The sequence below is a fragment of the Aythya marila genome, assembly GCF_965140915.1.
Source record: "Aythya marila genome assembly, chromosome: 17".
NCBI classification, from domain to species: Eukaryota; Metazoa; Chordata; class Aves; order Anseriformes; family Anatidae; genus Aythya; species Aythya marila.
The window spans coordinates 8,354,749-8,379,635 of record NC_139058.1 but is presented as its reverse complement, the minus strand read 5'-3'; the positions used below and the strand labels follow the sequence as shown (position 1 = coordinate 8,379,635).

At 37.6% G+C, this 24,887-nt stretch overlaps 2 protein-coding genes across 4 annotated transcripts in view; one reads left to right on the top strand and one right to left on the bottom strand.

Moving 5' to 3' along the window:
* PRR14L (proline rich 14 like) overlaps positions 1-9,440 on the top strand; it is an 18,652-nt gene extending 9,212 nt beyond the window's left edge. Inside the window, exons 6-10 of the mRNA XM_082774230.1 lie at positions 2,589-2,657; positions 3,422-3,590; positions 3,889-3,995; positions 4,979-5,050; positions 5,717-9,440. Of these exons, the coding sequence (XP_082630356.1) occupies positions 2,589-2,657; positions 3,422-3,590; positions 3,889-3,995; positions 4,979-5,050; positions 5,717-6,035 (736 nt within the window). The 3' untranslated portion in view covers positions 6,036-9,440. The remainder of the gene's footprint in view (positions 1-2,588; positions 2,658-3,421; positions 3,591-3,888; positions 3,996-4,978; positions 5,051-5,716) is intronic.
* Positions 4,409-24,887, bottom strand: LOC309884851 (serotransferrin-2-like). 3 transcript variants are annotated; one of them, XR_014318701.1, is made up of 19 exons: positions 24,807-24,887; positions 24,579-24,715; positions 23,154-23,317; positions 21,661-21,760; positions 20,404-20,580; positions 19,771-19,933; positions 19,599-19,663; positions 18,770-18,927; positions 17,520-17,706; positions 17,202-17,350; positions 16,888-16,978; positions 16,509-16,574; positions 16,020-16,202; positions 14,926-15,082; positions 14,562-14,644; positions 13,068-13,252; positions 12,515-12,701; positions 11,339-11,765; positions 4,409-4,422 (listed from the first exon to the last, which is right to left on the bottom strand). XR_014318701.1 is itself a non-coding variant. In XM_082774231.1 (18 exons), the coding sequence occupies exons 2-18, from the start codon at positions 24,628-24,630 to the stop codon at positions 11,716-11,718; spliced, it is 2,217 nt and encodes a 738-aa protein (XP_082630357.1). In that variant the 5' UTR covers positions 24,631-24,715; positions 24,807-24,887; the 3' UTR covers positions 10,898-11,715. The 3 variants fall into 3 exon arrangements, 2 of the variants coding, with proteins under 2 accessions (XP_082630357.1, XP_082630358.1); XM_082774231.1 differs by lacking the exon at positions 4,409-4,422 and having other exon boundaries at positions 10,898-11,765; XM_082774232.1 differs by lacking the exons at positions 4,409-4,422; positions 11,339-11,765; positions 12,515-12,701; positions 13,068-13,252 and adding an exon at positions 14,343-14,479.

Here is a 24,887-nt window from a genome sequence, read left to right as displayed (position 1 = left end):
TGAGACACCACAGGACAGTTAAGTTCCTGATCTTGCAGTCTTAAGATTCCTGGACAGAGTTATAGGTTCATGAGCGCAGCATAAAAACCAATTCGATCAACTCTTGTTTAAAATTGCAGTCTCTAGAGTAGTGTTGAATTTGGCGTATCTTAGTTATATATAATTCATGCTGTGTTTTGTTTTGTGTAAATGGAGAATGTATCTAAAAGTTTAAGTATTTTGATTGCTCACTGAAAAGATTTGAGTGAGCATATGAAAGAGTTACTCCATTCTGGGAGTTCTCTGCACTAAAAGGTTGAAGTTGAATAATAGCATAGAGACAACTTTGCAGCATATTCTACTGGACTGAATTTTCAAGTGTATAAATTAGTACCCTGGAAGTAAATGTATCAGTAAACTACAGTTTGAGCACTCAGCTTAAAATAAGACTTTGTTGCTCTTTTAAAAAACAAAATAAAACCCCTACTTTTTAAAACTTCCATCCAAGTGTGGGGTAAAATTACTATTTTATATTGTTGAGGTATGATATCCTTGGACTGTGAGATTTGAGCTGAATTATACTCATGTTTTCTCCTGTAATTAAGTCTACAGACTCCAAGGCAGCTTGCTACAGCATATCCACACAACTAAAATATAAGAGGACTTAATTCCTTGACATAAAGGATAATTTAAAAAAAAACAGATATTCTGCTATTAGTGATCTTTATTCAAAAGGGAGACAAGCCAAATCAAATCTAATCACCCTAAGTGAAAAATACCCAAAGTTAAAATACCCTGAAACTCAGTTGGTATTTTCTTCTTAAATACCTTTCAGATATGTCCTGATATGTACAGATACATACTAAGTAGACTTAATTATTGCATTGTCCCACTTGGATTTTCTTTAAAATGAAGTTACTGTGGTGCGTTTAAGGCAGTAAGTTTAAAAGAATGTTCCCAGAAGTTTAAAGTGCAGTAAGCAAACCCTATTCTTAAAATAAACACACAAAAAGTAAAATTGAAGGATTTGGATATAAAACAATTGAAAGAATTAAGCCTAGCCTTTAAAATATTTAACACCATTTTAGATTCAATTTTTCTAGAGATTGATAGCCTGTCCTCATCAACTAATATGTCTTATTTTTCTTAACACATTAACAGGAACAGTGACAAGGATAATTCAGTATATCTCTCTTAAATTTGTGTGTATTCAAAAAAAAAATATATAATCTCCTGTGAAAGAAGTATCTGGCATGTAAATGTAAGAATACAAGAAATAGGTGTGCAGTACAAAGGCATTTTCAGCTCCCAGTATGACAAATCTCTGCTTGTTTTAAGATGGTTAAAAATCAGAAAAACTGAAAAGTGGCTCCTAATTTTCTGAAGGCCATTTTCTTCTGGAAGAGAGTTTGTCCTCTTTAAATGGTTTTATTCATTGTCAGTTTTAAATGACCAGGAAAACAAGGAACTACAACAGTTCTGCCTAATAACTTGTGCTGTTACTTCCACAGCCAGTAATAAAACATTCTTTAATTGAAATCCTTTTTCTACTTAATACTCATTTGGATTCAAAATTTCTGAAGTGTGTTTTCCTCTCTTCTTGTAATTTTTTTTTTTTGAATTGCACAAAGCAGTTAGCTCAGCCTGTAGCAAAGAGAACTCTGATGCGTTGTTGGTGCAGATTCCAGTGTTGTTGGGATAGTGAGTAAGAACACTGAGAGAAATGCAATGTTACTGTTCTGATATTAAATGACAAATACGAGAAATAGGTCTTTCCAGCCTCCTTATATACCATCTTATCCATGCTGCCAGCATGGTTGATTTTGATTTATTTTTTTGCATTCCAGTCTGTGTGTAACTTCTTTGCTTTAGAACAGTGAAGTACATTGAGTTGCTAGTTTGGGAAAGCAGCAAGTGGAAGATTTGCTATGTAATGTAATAAAAGCTGTTCCAACTGACTCATTTTTCATGCTGTTAACAGTATGGACACAAAGTAAAGCTTAACGTTAAAAGACCCAAAGCTGCTGTGATGATTTTTATTTCATAGAATTGTGGTAATTACCAACCCTTACAGAAAGGCTTTTTGTTATTCCAGTCAATTAAGATTATTCCACTAAGATTATGGGAGTTAGAGATGGTAGAGATTGAGTCTTAAGGAAATCATTCTTTGTACTTGCTGCTGTCTCACAATAGACTTTTTGATTTAGTGGACAAAAACTTCATGGTTTTTGTTTAATCTGAAAAGCTAGGGTTTTTGAATGAGGAATTTAGATTTCCATGGTATTAGTCTAAAAGTTGTAATTACTTGTCTCCCTCTCTGTGCTTTTATTTCCTTATCACTACCATTTTAAAGTGAAAGTAGGACTATTTCCCTAACAAGCTGTCAGTGAAATTTTATTGTTAGTGGACTAAATCGCAGATGTGGCTTACTCTTGTATGGTATTAGTCTTTCTTCCCTTTGCCGTTCCCAATATGAGCTTTTTTTTTTTTTGTCTTGAAGTCCAGTTTATACTAAGGTATTTTTCCTTCATTTTTTTTATAATGTAGATCTAACTTATGTCTTTTTGTTGTTGTTGTTGTTTGTTTTTTTTCTTACTCTTTTGAACCAGCTATGCCATGTTACCGCACTTACCTGTACAGAGTATGGAAGCACTACAGACACTGGGTCGTGAGATATCGTGAGTGTCTTGACTTTTTATATTTATTCCAAGTAGTGCGATCGTAAGTTTTCTTAGAAAGAGACATTGTTTATGTCAGTTTGGCTTTCAGTTTTTCGAAGTTCAAGAATAGCTTTCTGATTAAAGTTCTACACTGGCTGGATCATGTCATGGAGGAGTGTAGAGGGGCATTCACACAAACACCGTGTAGACCACTGTACAGAACAACACTGTTACTTTCAAACATGTTGTGTCACTTACTATGAAATACGCATGTAAAACTACAGAACTTTTTTTCTTACTTGGATATACGTTCTTTCTGCTTGAGGAACTGGAGATTAGGTGCTGATACTTCCTTCTACTCTTTTTCAGTGCTGGGATGGCAGAGATAAAAGCTATCTTTTAAATGTATCTGTGAACAAAAAGTACTAAATTAATAGCTGTGCCAAAGAAATTTGGTGACAAAAAAGGAGAATTAATCATTTTCTACCTGTAATGACCAAATAGAGCTATAAACTGCTTAACTATATGGAAAGGAAGAGTGGTTTTAAAATTAATGTTCAAATATACTGGCAATTTAGTTTGTTTTGGTATACTTGCAACCTGCAGCAAGATTTTGGCTGTATTTATGTAGTGGAGAAAGTGTTCACTTAGGTAATTCCTATGAACTGCATTGCTTTTTGTGTCCATATTGTAATTTAGGAACATCATATGAGAGCATGGGATGATGTTGCAGAATAAAATGTGTATTAATCTACATGTATCCCCTTCTTCCTCTGTTATAGTCTGGAACCTTCATTCCTTCTTCCATTACCAAAGTCTCGCTTGCTTCCAGAAGCATTGCCATCTCCCCCCAGGCTTCCAGCATCTGAACTCCAGGTCCCTGACCTTGATGAAGCTAATACTTCCATTCCGGCCTGTTTTAGATCTCAAGATAACACAGAACTGAAAAAAGTGAGTTCATTTTAGATTTGTAAGTATCTCAGACTCTTGTTCTCTAGGACTTGAAGTTGCTGCTGCTGAATGTTTCCTAGTAAATGTTAAATGAGTGGAGAAAATAGGCCCTTAGTCCTAGTCTGTGCTGCTTTCTTGTTTTCAAGCAGAAAGCTTGAAAGGTGGCCAAACAAAGAGAAATAGAGCATTTTTCTTCTACAGATAATGTATACTTAACATAAAAGGGAATTTGGTTAACTAGCATGGTAATTACTTCCTTCATCTTAAATTTTTTTTCTCCCCAACCTTCCACCCCAAGACTGAGCCAGAAAAGAGGCCAAAGAAAGTCTCACAGATCCGAATCAGGAAAACTGTTCCTAAGCCAGATCCTAACCTTACTCCAATGGGACTACCCAAACCAAAAAGGTAAGTCGTATGTTTTAAATAGACTTATGCTAGCTTCTGTTGTTTATATTTCCTGCATAATAATATAAATATTTCAATAAATGCTTCTCTTACCACAGCTATTTTGTACACTCCCAGCTGAGTAACACCTGATGATTACTTGTGGTATAACATAAAAGTATAGGTGTTTAAAAATAACTTTTTTCAAGTGAGAAAGGATGAATAAAGGGCTGTTGGGTATGAACGAATGTCTAGTTTTTAGGCAAAACTTGGAACACTAACCTGTGGTGGAATGATTTTCTAAAGAAGGTTATACTATACTGATAAGCGAGCATTAAAAATAAATCTTCCTACAGTGCACAGTGAGACAAAGACTTACCAGGAAGTTCTGTTGATGCAAATTATGTTGGAGTTCTTGACTGTCCTTTCTTTTCCTGTGGTATAAGACCTTAGGAAAGCATTAGTACATTGTAAATGTGGGTAGTCACAGTGCCAAATACTTACAAAGCTTTTCCAATCAGTCATCTATTTTATTCATTTCTGTCCTGAACAGAAGTGCCAGCTTAGACAAAGAAATGCATTTCTTCACACATCAGGTTGATAACTAAATGTCTATAACTAAGTTTTAAGATCAGTCTCAAGAGATGAAATGTTAATGTACTAAACTTTATTTTCTTAGCTTCCACAAAAAAGTGAGCTGTGAACGGATTTCCTTTTCTTGTTTTGAGCACCATTATATCAAAACATTGTAGTGTGCTAGAAGGAGCAGTGATCTCTGCAGAAATGACAAGTCTTGACCCAGGTGTTTTAGAAACACTGTATGAGATACTTTGGGATCTCATTTTTCATTCTTCTTTGTACCCAGCTAGTCTAAAATGATGTTCTAATTTGAAACATAGCTATCATTTAAGCATAGAAGGCAAACAGTATTTTCTAGTAAATCTGCTTGTGGTGAAAAGATGCTTTTTGAAAGTATTGATTTGATTTGTTCATTACTTTTTCAGGCTTAAGAAAAAAGAATTTAGTTTAGAAGAAATTTACACGAACAAGAACTACAAGTCCCCTCCTCCAGCCAGGTTGGTTCTGCTTCCTAATGAGAACACTAAGATGAATGTAGGTTGCTGGTGAGATTAAAGGTGTCTGAAATCTAAGGGGGAGTTACATTTGAAAAATTGCTCTAGTTCACAAAGATAAGGAAACTTGGTCAAAAATTAGTATCTTTTAGTATTTGGATGGAAAGCAGCGAAAGAGAATATGAACTAAAATTTTGCAGTTATATGAGCTTGTGTATTTTTTTCATCTATTCATTCATTCTATTCTCCATCCAAGTACAATTCTTATTTTTTCAGAAGTAAAAGGCAACTAATTATTCTTTAGAACCACAAGAATAACTCCCTAAGTTGAGCACGACTATCAAGACTAGCATGTCTTTTAATGTTCAAATCTATTTATTCTATAAAATCAAGGGTCTACAGTTGTGTTTTTGAACTGAAATACAAAGAGATTCAACCCAGGTGTCTATGCAACAATAACAAATTACATAGCTAGCAGTATAAATGTGCGGTTATCTGAAGTGTAAGCTGCAGATAAATATAGATTAGAAGGGATGTGGAGGGGCTGTAAAAAATGTAAAAGTTAAAAGTGTGTTTACTTGGGTTACAGAATGAATCAGTCTCCCTGTCTTTGTAAGGTGGTTAGTTGCTTCCGAAGTGTTCATGAGCTATATCTTTTGCTTTTACCAGGAGCTTGGAAACAATCTTTGAAGAGCCCAAGGAGAAAAATGGACACTTGATCTCTGTCAGCCAGCAGAAGAGAAAGCGGATTCTAGAGTTTCAGGACTTCACTCTTCCTCGGAAGAGGAAGGCACGAGGCAAAATCAAAGCAGTGGGTAGTTTCACTCGAGCAAAAAAAGCTGCACTACAAAGTGCAGAGTTAGATGCCCTTCTGAGTCAGAAGCTAATGGACCTTGAAGCCTTTTTTGCAAAGGAGGCTGAGCAGGAGCAGGCCTCTGTCATCCTAGGGAGCCACTCAGCTGAATATGGCCCAAATCAGCTACTTTAGTATTTTAGTCCTTCTGGGAGAAATTTACTGACTTCTTCATACCTTACTCTACCACTCTCTTCTAATACCTGATGATAAGTTATTGGCTGTGTCCCTCTTTAAGGTGCTATTTTTTATTTTTTTAATGCTACTGGAGGGATCCTCTTAGGGTCCCAGTGTGAGTGCAACACACCCATGTTAAGACTTCCCTTCCTTCCCCACCCTCTGGAAGTTACAGCTAATGTTTAATGATGTTTAAAAACATTTTGAGGGTAGAGTAGGAGTATAAAAGACGAAGTAGTGTACCTTCAGTGATGCTAGGACTCTGTACTCCAAAACATTTGCACATTTGAATCTGCTGTTACTACTGTAATGGCTATTTTGAACAACCTGACAGAAGAGATATGGTGTTTGGTAAAGATAAGTTTTAACAAACACATTGTTGATATACCACTAACTTTTTAATAATTAAAAGTAGCAGTCTGGGCTTGCTTTCAATTATTTCTTCCTTCTGTTTACTTAGAAGGTTCCTTCTGACTTTCTGGCCCTTTCTGGCTTCAGGCAGCAGAAGCCCCACGTAACTAGAATTTAAATAACTTGCACTTTGTATATATTTGTTTATTTGCAGTATGAGGACACCTTTTAACATGATCTGAGATTTTTAAAAATAATCATATTTTCAGAAAAGATTGTGCCCAGTGCTAATTTTTCCCCAATACAGAGTAAGTTTTTACCTAATTGGCTGATGCTTTATATTTCTTCTCCAGAGGCAAAGCCCATGAGGATGTGAAGTCACAGCATATGCAAGTAGAGCTTTTAATTTAACTGAGCTGAGCTGCTGCATACTGGAAACACCAGCAAAATCTTTGATTCTCATTTTTAAGTGATTTTAATTTCAGTAAAAATATCAGCTTCATTTTAACACCAACAGGAAAAAAAAATGATTTTTCTAAAACATTTTAGTTTTACAATCCATATAGCTCAAAATTAGTTGTCCTTTGTACAGCACCATTGTACATAATAGCTGATGCTGTACGAAGAGCCTCCTAGCATGTCAAAAGTATTATTTTTTTTTCATTATGTGAGGCCATTTGTAATTATCTGATGCAGCACTGGGCAATTTCTCAGCTATAGCTTTTCAAGGAAGAGAGCTCCCTTCTGGGGTAACTTCTGTTAAACCTACTTGAAGCATGATTCAAAATGAATGCTAGCTGCAGTACAGGTAATTTCTGTCCTTTAGTGCCTATAGAAGTTATTCATGCAAAGCCGTCATTGCTGGGATGCTCAAATCTAATTAGTCTATTCTTTTATTTGTCACTTAAAACTTGCACTTTCTTATTTACCTACCCATATACTGAAGTTCCTATTCACCTTCAGAATGAGCAAATATCTAGTGGGTAGGTATTTTAATCAAGTCCCAGTCAATGCAGGACTGAAAATACCATCATTATCTTCTGCTGCTCTGCCATTTCTGTTACTGGCCTAACAGGAAACTCAAAATTAACAAGCAATCTGTTGAATTCCAGAGCTTTGGAAGTAGAGAGATGAAAGAGGAATATTACATTCTCTGTGCCTGAGTCTTGAGGGAAATGTATTCTGGGTTTGTTTTGCTCTCAGCTTGCATGCTGGGATTCCTGGAAGTTTACATTCTTGTTTAGGAGGCAAATTATCTTTAATCAGGAAGACTGAAGAAAAGAGAAGAGTGCAGACTTAGAGTAGTGTTGTTTGGGTTTTGGGGATAGAATAACAAAGTAGGCAAACTTTGAACATATTAACATACTATTTCAGCAGCAAGGTCTGGTTAACCTATTTGAGCTGCTGCAGAACATTTTAATTGATCCTCTTTATTTTTATAAAAAGAATTCCCTAAAAAAAATAAAGGTCAACCACCTTTTCAAAAAATATTCAAAACTTTCCCTATGTTGATTTATTGCCCAAAAATTGACTGGCTGGAAGCTGTAGCAAGAGTGATGTGTGTGTGTGTGTGTGTATGTATATGTGTGTGTGTGTATATATATATATGTATATGTACATATATATAACTTTTTTAATGGTTTTAATGCTGTAGAATGGGATTGTGGCACAGTGTTAATTTACCTTCTATTAATATGGCAGTCTTCTAGTGCTGTAACACAACTGACCTGTAACCTCACTGGGGCTTTTAAGAAAACAAGGATATGGGTGAGGAGGGAGGAAACTTGGGTCCAAGAACAGTTCATACCTCTAGTGTGCTTCAAAACATGGAATTTGTTGTTGTTTCCTTTGTGTGTGGGTTGTTTTGTTGTATTTTTTGTCTGCTTCCTTACTCTGCCTTATTTCTGATTGATTCTGAAATAACACAATAGGTTTTTAACAGTTACAGGAGAGAGAGCAGAGGAAAGAAAATACCAGATTCCCTTTTATTTGCAAAAACTGAAGGAGTTAGAAAATAATTTAGCAGTTTCCTAGCTTGTCCCACGCCTTAGAGCTTGTGGAAACCCATATATACAGCATTATTCTGTTTTGGTTTAGTATTTGTATGATAGAGATGCAAACTAACTGAAGCAAAGCATCTTTTTCTTCCTCCCCACACACCCTTCAGGAACAGATGTCAGTCATTCTTGTGCACTTTTCCTTTTTTCCCTCTCCCACTTCTGTCCCTATTTACAACACTCACGGAACAGCCTTGTTCCTTGTGGCTGCTGCTTGTAACTGGGAGTGAGGATGGTGCAAAGGTAGGTATTTGCCACTCTGAGCTGCTTCTGTCTCAGGTAATTGAAGGAAAAAAAAATATTGAGGAGGCATATTTTGGGGTCTTAAATACTTCCTTAGCTGAAAGATGTGTACACTTGCCTTTTTGTAGAGAGAACCCACTCCAGTGAGGATTTTTTTTTTTGTATCATCATGGAAACACATGTATATATTGCTCACCAAATGCTGACTAGAGCAGTCTGAGAATTGCAGATTGCCAGGTACCATCATGTAGCAGTATGTTTTTCAGAGCTAGGCAGCTTTTTGCTAAATTTGCTGATTATGGGAGGTAGAAGGATCACTTTCCTAAAAACAAAATCTTTCTTTCATCATGCTACAATTGGAGCAGCTAAGGCTACTTTATATGTGTTGCAAGGTTTGCCTGACTGTCATTGTGGCTGCATACGTTTGAGTTCTGATGCTTGCTGATTTTCTGCAAGCAGTTTTCATTTATTGTATTTCATTTGAGGTGGGCCTTTGGTATATTATGTTTCAGGTGCTCTTCTAGAATATGGATGCTAACTGTGGATTAAACGTCTATATGATGCTATCATGTCAACAAATAGCTCAATGAGAATTTGTATGCCTGTGCCATTAGCCTCCATCATGCTCTTGGCATTTTATTTCTGTTCAATATTGTGTGAATCTAAAATTTTATTGTTTCTTTTGTGTGTGTTTTTAATTTATGGAAATAAATTTTTCTGAGAAACTTTCAGCCTTGTATTAGTAACTATGCCTGATAGTTCTGTCTTACAAACATGGTGGGAAGAGGTTGACACCCTTAAGTAATTGCGTGGGCTGTTACTGAGCCATGCAGCAGCAATCCAACACTGCACTGTTCAGCTGTAGCCATACTTTACCTGGACAGACCTGGGGCATTGTAAACACACTCCTAACTACCATTTACATTGCTGAGACAACATCCATTTCTTAAGGCAGTAGAGTAGTACCATATAAACAGTACCCACTAGGTTCAGAACCCAATGCTTCAAAGCCGGAAGAGGCCCATGGTTCACACACTGCAAGTCTGTGCAAGACATCAACCTACAGCTTTTAAACCAAAGCAGAAGCATAGGAACACTAAACAGAGCTATTCAAGCCTCTGAAATATCTATGACAGAAAATAACTCCCACTTCCCAAGAGCTGATAAAATCTTGCATATCACCCATGTTTTCAACTCGCTGCACATTCAGCTGCATTCTGTTCTTGGCAAAGCTAAAAACTGGCTGTTGCACTTCACCCTATTCTCATCTTTCTGAAAGTGCAGGGTTACCTGAGTCCTGCAGGTGGCATATAAGTTCCAGCAAAGACAGGGAGTGAGCACCTCAAGACTTAAACTAGGCCCCTACTGTTCCCCCACTTCAAGGCTACAGCTTGCTGTCACCAATGCTGTATGTGAAGATTTTGCTTTGCTACGATACTGGGACTTGCCTACACTCATTTTCTCAACTTTCTTCCTGAAAGGTAGATAGATGAGTTTGGATTTGCATCCACTCTCTGCTATTGGCTCAGTCAATGCCAAATGATGCAAGAAACAAACAGTTTAGATTCTGTGCATCTTAGCACAGAATCGAAAACCCTTACTGGTGCTGGGAGTGTGATTAATTTTTTCCTAGGGAACTGAAAAGAGGAATGAGAGAAACTAATGTAAATTGAACAAGGGAAAAACAACATGGGCACAAAATAAACTGTTCAAAAGAAGGTAGTGTTAGCAGTAAATTTTGCATCTGAGTGGTTTTGCTTCCTGCTCATTAGTTTTGGTGTGTTGAGGGGTTTTATTGTTTTTCTGTTGCTGGTGTTGCATTTTAAGCTTTGTATGGCAAATACATTTACTTTCTCTACCACAGCTGACCCGTCTTCACTGTTTCCATTTCATTTATTGGTATCTGTGGTTAATGCAACTGCATTATGTAACAAGGATGGGAGTGTTTGGGGTGAAAGTTGTGTTTCTGATGGGTTTTAGTGTTTTTCATTTTATTTATTTTAATTAAAGTCACTTGGCAGCATGAAAGTAGAAGCTAGTAACACTGTTGTTGCAAACTAAAATGAGCCCTGCCTCTGAGTAGCCATCCACACAAAATCTTTAATCCAGGCAAAACAAAGACATGATGCACTGTGTTCAAAAGACTTCATATGTTCAGATAGTCTCTGCTCGTAAAAACAATGTTTGGTTTAATTAATAATTCATATTTAGATACTTAAGTGTCAAAATACAATGTAATGGTTGATGTTTCAGAGAAGTATGTGTATCCATTGCTTTTTTTCGCCTTAAGGCTGCAAGAATCCAGTTCTGCTGGCTCTTAGATGCCTTAATACATTAAGTTGAGAGACAAATATTTTGATTTACCAGTATAAACCCGTAGTTAAAAAAGCAAATACAGTCTCCCCAATTAAAAGTAGAAAAGACTACTGCTTCTGATAGCAATTGCATACACAATGCATGGTACATATGCATTTTCACCACAGACAGCAAACAAAATCACAAATATAGGTTAATGTTGCAACTACCAAAATACCAGTTGATTTTTTTTTCATTAAAACAGTTTTAAAAAGATAATAATAAGAAAAGCAAGGCAAACTACTACCCACTAACCTGTGCCCTTCATGACAGCCTGTATTTTAGTCCATTGCATTGACCCTCTCTTCCCCCAAAAATGCTGAATCCTCCATAGTAGTTGCTCAGAATTGCTGATCCCAGTTCTGTGCTGTGGGTTAAGGCAGACTGGTGTGTTCTGTTTCACATGATGCCATGCTCCAAACAAGAAAAGGATGACACATGAGTAGTATTACATGATCATAAACATAACATCTGCTTTTTAAAAAACATGTAGATTGTAACAAAACATTATTCAGCATACGTTTCTAGAGGTGGCAGTTTCCTTACTGATTGCTTTCAATAGACTGGACTTTTGAATTTCCTTGTTTTCAACATTGGTGGTGGTAGGTACCTTGCAAACTCTTTATTAGCCATCAGTTTGATGAGGATGTACAGATGTCCTGTTTGCAAAAGTCTAAAATGCCTACAAACCAGTAAGAAAACACATACTTAAAAATGCTGTGAATATTACAACTTCTCCAGCTACTATTCACTAGAACAGAACAGATGTGAAATTTCCTTTTTGAATTTCAGTTCTTTAACAACTTCTAGATTTGCAGACATCTAATTCACTGCCTAAACTTTATTTATTTCAGTACAGATTTTCAGATCCCAAAACAGCTTGACCCTGACTTACAGGTAGGGTCAGTCTTAGTGATAGCTAAATGTACACTTCATACAGGAAAATAATGAAAAAGCTGTCCATAAGTATATAAAGGTTTTGATATTGAGTTCTTTAGAGTGTTTGTTAGTGCACTCTTTAAAACTGAAATTATTTAGCTTACTTTTAGGTTAATTTAAGAGTTAAATATAAGAATTCTTATCTTTTTCCCAAGCTTGTCATACCTAAATGAACATTATATTCCCTTATCCCAAAGCTGATCATTGGAGAAGAAGGGCAAAAAAATCAGTGGGAGTAACACAATCTTACATCAGTAACCTTGTATTTGCTCTAACACGTACTGTTTATTCTATTCCTGCAGAGCTCCAGTTTCAGTGCTCATGAATGGGGGTTGTAAGAGGCTCTAAAGGAGCTCCAAACGCTGTACTACTTTTACTAACATGCTTATGTGGAATGTACCTCTCTGTTCAAAGTAAACAAAAGGGCAATATCTATGCACAGAAGATCTCCTGCTTTGCACTTTTGTCTCAGAATGAAGAACTAGACTTTACCTGCAGGTGTACAATTAAACACTGATTCTGCCAGTTGAAAGAAAGGCACTCCAAGAATTTCCTGGTAGCTCATGTGACTTGCACCAACAAGGTACTGAGTAGTATCTTTGAAAAGCAGATCACTTTCGCCATACTTCTGTGACTCAAAAAGATGGAATTCAGAATCCGGCTTTGTTCCCAAAAATTCCTAAACAGAAAAGAAATAAGTTCTGCAAATTGGATTATAAATAACAAGGTTAAGGCCATCAGTTTTATAGCAGAATCTAGAGAAAAAAAAATACTTTCACCTAGCGCTATTCATTAGTAATTCAAAAAGATTCAGTTCTGTAGTGGCTTATTTGTCAGCAAAAGTATGATTATTTCAGAATGGCAACTGGTGTCCTTTAGAGAATAAAAAATTATTTTCTCAATCTTCTATGAAAATTTTTAATTATTTCATATCAGACCTGAAGACACTACATATTTAGTATATAAAGCTCTTGATTTTAAAAAGGTTTTCAGAAGTTGCACATAATAAGTGATAAACTAACTTTTTCCCCATTACATGCCTTACCTGGGATTTCATTAGGAAGTCATAGATTTTAGTGACAGTGACTGGCCGAGTCATGACTGTGCTGGGGGGAATAGGGCCTAGGTTGCAGCCTGCCCATTCTGTGACTGCAGCACGCGTTCCATCCGGACACAAGAGTTCAAAGTCAATAGGGGTATAACCTTTTGCCCAGCCAGAGCTATCCAGATCTGAAAAGAAGATGAAAGAAAATATTTTTTGATTTTCTTTATTTATTTTTTTCATTTTCAAATGAAAGAAAATCATTTTGAAAAACAAAAGCAGGAGACAGTGTGAATCTCACACAGTTTTGAAAATTTAGAGGAAGAAGTTGAGTGAATATATTCACAAATATGCAGCGTGCTACACATTCATTTATTGAGAGTGCATAAGGAATAGCTCAGTGTTTTCACTGAGGAAACAGGTCAGTGAAATGAAGCTGCACTTATCTTATAAAAACTAGAGTAAAATCAAGGCATACAAACAGTTCATCATGCTTCATTTTCGTCTGTAATCAGATCATTTCCTGAAAACAAAGCAATTTGGCCTTCATGTCTTTGCTTCACAAAATAAACTGTCCATTGCTTCATGAACACCTGTGCATTTCCAGGTTCTTATTCCTCTGCTTGATTTTAGAGAGATTTCTCTCCTAGAAGGGTCTCTTCTCCCACTACTGAAATTGCTTAAAGTTGAATTTCAGTGTATTTTATCAGGCTAACTAAAACGGGCATTCCCTTTATTCCCACCTCTTTGAAAAGCAGCACATTTTGGCTGTTAGACCAGTAGGAGTAATTTAAGAGACTGGAAGGATTTCAGCTACTGTAACCAAAACCACCTTCATTAACAAAATCCAGTAGCTAGACCGTTGCAAAGAGTTTTATAGATAGATAGATAGATAGATAGATAGATAGATAGTTTTATATTTACAATATAGCTTTAGAAACTGAAAGACAAAACAGTTTGCTGTATTTTTACCTACTAAGCTATCTGGACTGTTTATTCCATAAGTGCCTGTGAAACAACATGAGGAAGTTACCACGTCACGATGAAGTTGTAGAACATCTCCCAGCACAAATAGCCCATGGTATCTCCCTATTTGCTATTTTCATTCTTGAGAATGACTACAAACAATGGGTACGTGCACTGTAGATGCCTATGGATGAAGATCTGGTAGGAACAGTCACTTACTTTTTAAAGCGTTGAGTTTTCCAAAAACTAGTGCAGACTTCAAGGATGATTTTCTCTCCCACCCCCAACACACACCTTGATCTCTGCATTCAATGATTCCTCCTCTTTCCTCTCTGAAACAGAACACTACCTGAATTTTGAGCTTTACTGTAACATGTACAGGCAGGAAAGTTCTTGCAATTTTCCAGTTACAAATACAACTTCATGGACCTAGATTAAACCTGTAAAAACTGATTGGGAGTCAGTCACAGTGTAGGAAGTAATTAACGCTAACGAACATTCTCAAATGACAAGAGAATATCTGCATCTCACTCTCTATGTTCCGGAGTAGGTTTGAGTGCTCCAGAAAAGCTACATCTCCAAAGCTTCTTCCACTGGGATTGCCAACTAAGCACCTAGTGCAGGGAAAAGAAAAAAAAGTCATCAGAGACAGCCATGACAAGATACCTTAAATCTTCGGAAGCAGTGTCTTGCTCAGGAAATGGTGTCATGACTGTTTTAAAATCACAAGCCATAGAAACTGCAGCCAAAACAAAATATACGCTAGCCATACTGATACAGACATTTGCTAATAAAAAAAATAATAATAAAAAAAAATCCAAAGAAAACTACCAGCAAAATAATAAGCCATTTCTGGCTATTGCTCTGCCTTTCTTATTCAGAAGAAGAGGGTTACCTGAGAGCTCCCATATTGCCATAGTAACGTTCGTTGTGACTTGCAGTGCATCTGCTAGACACTCGAGCTCCTTCCACCTCACTGTCTCCAACACATACTTTGCACAGGTTTCCATCTGCTCCTGGCATGCAGCCCTTCCAAAAGTAATTCTGGTAAGCTGAATAGAGAAAATTTAGGTGAGATTAGGGCAAGGTATTCCAAAGCCTCTTCTTCCATGGAGGAAAAAAAAAGGAATTGGATTCCAACCTACTAACTGGTAAGAGGAGGCCTAAATAGTATGAAGAATCACAGACACAACAGGAACTGCTTCAACACCTTCTGAGAGTGCAGTCATCACTTGCTGGCCAAATCCCTAATTATGTTTTTCTTGGGTAAAGTGGCAAAATATTAGAACTAAGCAACCCAAGAAAGCAAAAGAAGCTGTGGAGTAAGAGGCTTTTAACTAGATTGTACTAGAGGTGGCAACATTCCTATTCATACTTAACTCTTGGAAGCATTAATTAGCAACTTGAAGAACAGCACATTTTTCCTGTAACTTGAAGGACAGAGAGAGGAGACCACGATCCTGCAGGTTTTGGATCACCTACATGGATAATCAAAATTGAGCACAAGACAGGAGGATCAAGACACAAGGCAGTGTGTTAAAAGCACAAGGGGAAGAGGAGTTTCTATTACAACTGAATTCGATACCATTAAGATAAACCTAATCCGTAACTTTTTACATCCAAAACACAAACAAACCCACCTGAGTTAGTCAACGAGATGATTTAATCAAAAGAGACAAAGAAACTGACCGACTTTCATCAGACAGACACAGTGAGCTCTAGGGGTATCTGTTGGTTATCCTTCCTTTTTGCATGTAGACATTGATACAACTATTATTTATGGTGCATCACTTTCTAATGAATATCACGTCGTCTAAGAGAAATCCACTACTAAAGAGCTCTGTACAAGAACACTTCAGAGCAAAGATCTTCAGTGATATGCAGGAACAAATCTTCTCTGTTGTCATGGACCCATTTCCTTTTTACTCCCAACTTTTGGGTTTCAGACTTCCCTGGTCTACTCAACAGATACACCAGAGCAGCCCTTACCAGACCCAATGTCACAGCTCTCAGTAATATTCTCCAGAGCTCCCACTGTGTATCTGGAAAGAAGTAACCATCCTCCAGGACTATACACATGGCTGTGGCATGATCGCCTTCCCCGAAGGTTATGGATGTTAATCTGTTTGGCATTTTTCTTAGCTAGGGCTACAGCATAAACAGGTGACAGCGCTGTAAAACAATGACAGCAACAAGTTATATGAAGGCAATGAAGTATTCCAGGCAAGTAGACACCCCCTCAACCCCATCTTCCCTCCCTCATCCTGTTGTGTTATTTTCACTTAATGGTAGATCATCTGCATTCTTTGTTTAGCCACAGATCTCTTGCCCTGCTAGCCCTGCATTGTAGTAAAGCTCCTACTGAACATGCAAAGCAATTTATTTCCCAAATGAACAAGCAAATACATTCCAACATAATTCCTACAGGGAGCCTCATGAAAATTGAAACCTTTCATCTTCCTAAAGTCCTTGCATTACCTTTGGGCTTCAGATGAAATTTCCTCATTTCCTCTGTGCTCTCAGCAGCTGGGCCACACCTCTGCCCTACAGAGGGGAGACAACCATTAAGGATCTTGTGACTGCTGACATTCCTATTACATGACAGCACACCACCAAAAAGCTTTATAACCTTGCAATCTTCTTGAACCACATCAGCATCTCTGCCCCTTTTATAAAAGAAATATAAAACCAGACCAAACGCTACAGCCAGTTAGTGTAAGAGCTGGGTAAGGTACTTGGATGTGTGTACTGATTCCTGCTTTCATCATAAACCATCACAAATTGTTGAAATTTAACTATATTTTTATGGTGCTTTTTTGATTTGCACCCTTCTTGCTAAGGTCACACAAGAACTTACCATAACATTCTGCAGCCACAGGCACCAGTCCACATCTCCCTGCAATGTAGACATGTGTCGCATCCAGGGTAACTGCATCAGCCTCACTACTCTGCCAACAGCATTACAGAAAATAACACAAACAGGACTTGTGCAAATTGTGTAAACAGGCAGCTGCACTTCCCCACTGGCTGGAAATTCCCCTGCATAATTTCCCTCTCCTTCCCACTGGTGCCTCTAGTGTACAAGCATTTTTTCCTCTTGCTCAGCTTAAACAAGGACGTACACACCCTGTGTGGCCTTATCACATACTCTGACCAGAGGATCTCTCCTACCTTGATCATTTCAATGCAGCTGGTCATGGAAGTTGCCTGCACACAGACTAACGGATCAGATTTGATGCTCATTGCCCACTCCTCACATTTGCGAAGCTCAGCATTGCTGATGCAGCACCAGCGCACAACACTGTTGTCCAAAGAGCTCCCTGCATTAGAAGGAAAGAGTGCAATGAGATCATGTCAACCATACACCAGTGTGATCTTCATTGAGGAGATATTTTGGTCTATTCACTTGTGCCTGGCAGGGAGGAATAACATAGAAAGACAACCTTTTCTTCCCTTTCTTTAGGTACAATCCTCCAGAAGGTTTCTTACCTTCATGGCCTAATCCCTTAAGGAGAGCTACATAATCCAGGCCAAGGACATAGGCAATTTCTAGCTGCTCCTCAAGAAGTTGCAGGTGCTGAGTGTCATCCCGAAAGAGCAGGTTCCTTCCCCCAAATGCTGATGAACTGAAGAGTTCAAATCTGGCTCTTTCCTTTCCTTTTGGACCAAAGAGGCGCTAGGACAAGAACAACACTTAATTGCAGAAAATAAACTCATCCTTTTAGTGACAGGAAGCCTCATCCCCCCGCCCCTTCATACCAATGGTTTGTAACATAGCACTCAGGGTTCTAATATCAAGCACACTGGGACAAAGCCCACAGGTTACCACAGTGGATGGATGGTTACAGTCCTTAAAAGCATTATATGGCCTGCGACTCGCTTCTTTTGAATAATTTTGTCTTTCCCATCTTACTTATTCAAATGTGTTAGGGTGTGCTCAATGTCTTCTTCCCTAGAAGGGCAACTAAGGCAGTGTGGCTGAGTGGAAAACCTTTCTGATAGATAAGTACCGTAATGGGGTGCAATATACCTTGTGTTTTATGCTCGGAAAGTACTATATGAAAAGTAAATTTGTTTAGATTGATGGTACTGGAAGAGAAGAATGTATTGAGAAATATACTGGGAACATTGCTGCACAGCTACTGTTACATATGATATGTAACAGGACATATGCTAAGATATGTGTTAATAAGTCCACTGAAAACAGATATATGAAGATCTCTAAACAAACGAGATTTTGTACTCCTACTATCTGCTAGAGTTTACACGACAGCACAAATCAGCCCACTGGGTTGAATTATTCACTGTCTGTTGGACCATTTTAAGTGCATTTTAAATACTTTAAATAGTACACATTTCAAGTCCAAATAGGTGAGAGAGAGAAAAAGAAACAAAGGTGAACCCTGCTTGAACTTGTGTGTAGCCCTCTGCTGCATAATTCACCTGAGTTCCAGAGCAGTATGAAAATCATGAGCCATTTTGCATTTTGTCTGTTAAGGCATCTTCCCCTTTTTTTACTTATTTATTCACAGCCTTCTACAGAAGAATACTTTAGAGAGAAGTAAGACATTACTCCACAAGTCAGTAAAGGATCCTTCCCCAGAACAACCAATTCTGAATGCTTTGTTCATGCTAACTATAAATTCAGTGAGAAAGAGGGCAAACTGGGCGGAGATCTCCACACAAAGCTGGAATAAAATCCTGAGTACAGCAATATATAGTTTATAATATTCACTCACTTGGATCATGGTCAGAAATTTGTTGGTGATCTTCTGGAAGTTGCGGCGAGTGATGATGCCACGGCCAGGCCCTCTGCCCAAGTTACAGGTGCTGTATTCACTCAGCTCAGCTGTAGTCCCATCTGGACATAGGAGTTCATATTCCTGTTGTTCTGACTCTAAAACAACAGGACATTCATGAATCTATGAAGTGAGACATGGCTTTGCAGCAGCCACAGAGATGAAAGGTAAAAGTTTTTTCAGAGGAGTTTACTCAAAGATTATGCTAGCAGCAGTGTACCAAGCACAATTGGAAAGATGTCTTTGACATGGTCTTCTCTCACCAAAGAGAGCAACCTCAGGTAGAGTTACTCCAAAATACTCTTAAAACTGTAGCTCTCGAAACATGTTTGTTTAAAAATACTCTTCTGCAACTAAAACTGCCAATTGCCTTCCAAAATGTCGATACAGTGCTTGACTGAGTTTAAAAAAAAATAAAAATGAGTACATAGGAACTTACTATTCCAGCATCTCAAAACACTGAGAGTTAAAAGGAATTTAACAGTCAGTAATATCAAACAGCAGCTGCATCAGACTTTAGGCTAAAGAAATCACCTGCATAAAAATGTCTGTCCCTATTCTATGTCTGCTCCCATTCTACAAATCTTCTGTGAGCAGTCATTGCTTGCTCACTTAGTCTCCTTTTCCATTTCCCTCTCGCAATACCACAGAACTGCTTGCAAGGACAGAATTTTCCCAGAAACAATACAAATACAGGCACATCCCCCAAACCCTAAGGAAGGAAAGAGCACAGCCAGAGTTTAAAAGGAATCTGATTTTTTAAGATTACCTGTAGCTCTCATAATTGTTAGATGATCTATAAAGGCAACATCTGCTACTCCATTCTTCAAGCACCTGCAGGAAGACAAATGCCACCCTATTAACATGTCACCTCACTTCCCCCCACCTTACCAGTTCTTTTTCCCCAAACGTAAATTCAGTATAAGTGACAGAGAGCTTACCTGAAGGCTCCCTCAGAGTCATAGAAGGGTTCATTGCTGCTTGTCTCACAGAAGTGGTTTTTGTCTCTGACAAAGGATTTTTGTCCTTGGCAGAGAGCACACAGTTGAGGAGCAGCAACACCAACCCCAGGGATGCAACTTGCATTGAAATACTCGCTGATTACTGCAGGTGTAGGGGAAAAAAATCAAATAAGATTAAAAAAAAAGAAAAAAAAAAGAAAAGGGGCCAAACATATCATGGATATAATTAAGACTGTGCTGCTTTAAAATAAATTTCTCTTCAGGAAATGTGGCGTCATTGCCTAGACTTCAAATTTTAAACATTTTCTGGAAACAGAGTGATCAAATTTTGCTTGTTTGAAACCATCTTTGTACAACCTAGGTATTATAAAGCATTGTTCCTTGTTGTAAACAGAACAAAGACTTCCTGTTTTGGTAACATTCTCTGCCATTCTGAGAGATTACTAGAAAGAGTTCTGAAGAAAGCTAAGAGCCAGTTTCACAAACGCTCCAAGAGTTTACCTCATCAACAAAACCCTGAAGTTTCCACATAGCTCAATTCATGCCACATCTGCCTCCATTTCAGTCACTCTTGCTGATGGCAAGGATGAAGCTATGGCTCCTGTCACCCACCTTGGCTCAGAGGTTGTGCATCATCCCAGGAAAGATCATTTCTTGCAAGTAGAAAGCCAAGTGGAATATTCCAGCCTGATGTCCATCTGGCTCCATTGTGGCAGCTGCGCACACCTCGTAGCCTCTGGATATCCAAAGTTCCTCGCTTGGCAACAGCCACAGCAAAAACACAATTTCCTGTGTTAGGACAAAATATGCAACAGGAATAACTAAAATCCCAATTCTGCTTCCATCTGTGCACAGATGTTCAGTTACCTCTCCAAACATGGCAAAGGAAAAATAAATCTTAAGCATATTTAAGCATATACATGTATAAGTTAAGGAACTCACACCAGGAACTTGACTGCATGCTGGCTAGATGGCACTTTGACAAACTCAGCAATGCCAGTGATGTGCAAAGCAAGAATGTAAAATTCTGGTTGAAAAGGTTCACAAGATCATCCAGCTCCACCATCCAATGAAAGTTTCTCAGGAATTTTGAATGTATCACACAGTTTTAGGTATTGTAATAGAAAGAACTCCTGTCGTCTCCCCAGAACATATTTACCAGACTGAAACATATAATTTCCACTATGATTTCATGGTTGTTCAGCCACAATAAAACTCATTTCAATTCTCATACTGTCCCCTTCTTAGTCTCTTCTTACATCCATCTGTAATTTGGCTTCTCTCTGAGTTATGTCCCTCAAGTATTTTCTACTGTATGCTTGATTTTGGCTCTCACTTATTTATTCTCGCTTTATAAATCAGTCAATGCACAGAATGCTCAGCTGAAGAGGAATCTTAATATGACAAGACTCACCACCTTGTCTCTTTATGGTGAGGAGGTGAGAATGAACTAATGACAGAAAGTGGTCTCTTAAAGAACCACTAATAAACATTCAGTCACACAAACAAAGACCATGGTAAAAGAATTAATGTGGATGGAATAAAACCCTACTTATTTGCTATGAGATGTAGAATTCCAGAATATCAGTGCTGTGGGCAGGGGTAGATACAGACAGTTTGTTGTTGATACAATGGTACCACAGGCAGAAAGGCTATTAGATACAAAGCACCACTGATATTTCATTCATCATTATGTGTTTTATATATACTAATCTAAGGTGTACGTCATTAGTCACCTCCTTACTCCCATAAGTAAACAAAACGTATAGACTTTTTTCCAGTAATTCTTGAGAAGCTTTGCCTTTCACTGCACAGCAATTCATTAGCTAAATCAGAAGTACAGCTTATTCTTCTGCTTTGTGAACCTACCTTGGTCATAGATCTCCTTTGCCACCACTGTCAAACCATGTAGCTTTACAGCAGAGTAAACATCTCCTGCATCCAGGGTGGCAGCATCTGCTTTATTCACCTTAAAAACAAGAGCAAAACAGCAAAATGAGTGTGTTTACAGTGCAACAAACAGAGCAGCTTTTCAGGCAGGAACTCTGCTCTTGAAGACATTGACACTTACAAGCATTTGCTTTGTTTTTAATTGAATCCCTGCTACTAAGCATAGTGAAATGTTAGCAATTAAGGCTGTTACCTTTAAAAAAAAAACAAAAAACAAAAAACTGTTCTTTTCCAGTAACATCCTTTCTTGACTCATCTTTAATCTTCCCATTCAAAACAAACAAACAAACAAACAAACAAAAACACTAAACTAAAAACAACCAAACAAACAAGAAACACAATTCTGATGCCAACTGAAGAAAAAGGCAATCCCTTTTTCCTCCTACAGTTCCCCCAAAACCTCAAAGCCTTCTCAGATTTCTCCTGGCTGTAATAACCATCTGAAAATAGAACTGAAGCCTATTAACAAGAGTCACAGGACTGAATGAAAACATGAACTAAATGATTCCCTGAACAAACAAAGCTTTTCTGTGTTTTGTTTTCCAGGTCAGATATGGACTCCATTGAAACAACTAGAACTGAATGAAAATAGAAACTGAAATTCTCTATCCCAATCAAATTTTAGACACACTAATGGAATTATTTTACAGCAAATGCTTGTCTTTCTTTTCCATCAGTGATTTATTTTTCAAAGCATACAGCATTATGGAAATGTCTTTTCAGTACTAATATAGAGCTTACACCTACAAATGGCCTGATGTCTAATTTTATTCAAATTGAGGATTTTCATACATTAAAAAAAAAAAAAAATTCTTTTGCCCTTCACTACAGGAAAGATATATTTGGAGTTAAAAACAGAAGGAAAGGAAAGGAAAGGAAAGGAAAGGAAAGGAAAGGAAAGGAAAGGAAAGGAAAGGAAAGGAAAGGAAAGGAAAGGAAAGGAAAGGAAAGGAAAGGAAAGGAAAGGAAAGGAAAGGAAAGGAAAGGAAAGGAAAGGAAAGGAAAGGAAAGGAAAGGAAAGGAAAGGAAAGGAAAGGAAAGGAAAGGAAAGGAAAGGAAAGGAAAGGAAAGGAAGAAAAAAATATTAATTATAGTCATAGTAGAACCAAGACCTGCAAGCAAGAAGACTGCTCTGAGTAGGTTTTAATTTATTAGTTTGGGTTTGTCCATTTATTTTCAAGCAGCTTTCTATTTATTTCCTGGAAAATGAAAGGACATTAGCTGAGGTAAAAGAGTATGTCTAGTAGAAAGCTCATGGATTTGAATTCTTACCTCCCAAGCTACCTTGTACTTTGTCATATGTGAGATACCATCATTTCAGTAGCATTTCACTCTCCCATTAACTGTTTTCCAGTTTCTTCTTAAAACTGGATTTGACTCAAAATACGTTTTAAAAATCTCTGTGAACTTACCCTGATTTTATCAATGCAGTCGTATGTATTGTGGGCTCTGATGCAAGAAATCCTAGCAAATGAGCTGGTGGTAGCAAGGGGCAGCACAGCTGTGAGTGCTTTAGACAGTTCAGCACACTTTCTCTGTTCTAGGTCAGAGAGGGTGCACCATCGAAATTTCTTCCCTGTAGAATAAAAAAAGTCAGTATCTGTAGGATCTAAATGTTTCCTCAGCAATGACAATGAATTTGCTGGACTTCCCTCAAAAGAGAGGTTTAGTTTCCATAACACCCACTGCAAAAGTTAGAAATTAAGGAAAAATTTGTTATTGAGAAGGAAGAATCATGTATTATGCTGAACAGAGTATTGAATAAACATTAAGAACGAAATTGTCACAATCCTACTTCTTCCAAGCAGGAAGTTAGTAAGAATTATCTTAATTTCTGGATGTCAAAGAGGTTAAATAACCTGCACAGGAATGCTCTGTAAATTTGTAGCAGAACTGGACTATTCAGTTGTCCGATCTTTTTTCAGGTGAAAACTAAGTAACCAACCAACCAAAAAGGTAGTGACAGCAGAAATAAAGGGTTAGGAAGGTGCAATTAGAAGTGGAGGAGAAAGTGAAGCCTCGTTTTCCAGGGGAGGTTGCGTTGGTCTAAACTGATGATGAAGCTACAATTTAAGGGAGTGCAGACATTTCAACAAAACTTCTTTTGCTTTAGGCTCTGTAATTTTTCCATCTGGGATGTGCTATGACTTATTTTATATTCTTCCTATTAAATGCCTTCTACTCTAAAATATATTCATATACATCTCAAGAAGACACTGTATTTAAGTAGGAAAAAGTGATTACATACGAAAACAGCCTGCAGTTATGTAACTTGACAGAATCCTGTGCCACATACTTAAAACCAGGACTGAATGCATAGAAGAGACTGCTACTTCTCTAACTTTGCCATTTCCAGACGTTTAAGCATTTGGTTTTCTAATAATCTGTTAATATATATATATAAAAGGCTTGGAATAAATAAGATTGAATTGAAAAAATAAAATTGATCATTGAAGTTTTTATTCCTTCAAGCATAACGTCTGACAGTAATTCAGAGTGATTCCATAAAGAACACATTGTAGTTTAAAAGAGAAGCAGCTTAAAATACACTGATTAATTTTGACAGCTCTAATGAGTACGCAGATGTCAGCTACTCAAAGGAAATAAATCTTCACTGCATTGCAAAGAAACTAGTGTATCAAACTGCTTCGAGACTAACAGTCACCATCTGCCAACAATCAAACAGTAAAAATACAGTCAAATGGAAATCACAGGCGCAGTTGTAGCTACAACTTCTTTGCACAGAAGAAAACAAAACCAAAGCTTATTTTAGAGTTTGTCTCCTGGTAACTCATCCAGAGGTCACCTTTCTCTTTCCCTCTCTGCATCAACCTTACCTGAAGACAGCAAAGTGAAGATGATTAGGACAATTACGAGAACTGCCTTCATGATTACAGCAATTCTGCAAGGATCCACTCTCTACCCGACACTCTGCCTTCTCATACCAGGAATTCCACAGTGGTGACCAGTGCTTCTGGAAGATAACAAAGAGGGTTTAGGCATCAACAGGGATAAAATGCAATTTAAAAAAATAATACTAATAACAACAACAAAATCACACAAACCTGTCAGAGATGAGATATCCTTGTATGCAAAGAATAAAGGGACAGTGTCCTATCCATAACCACAGATGGAAAATATCAGTG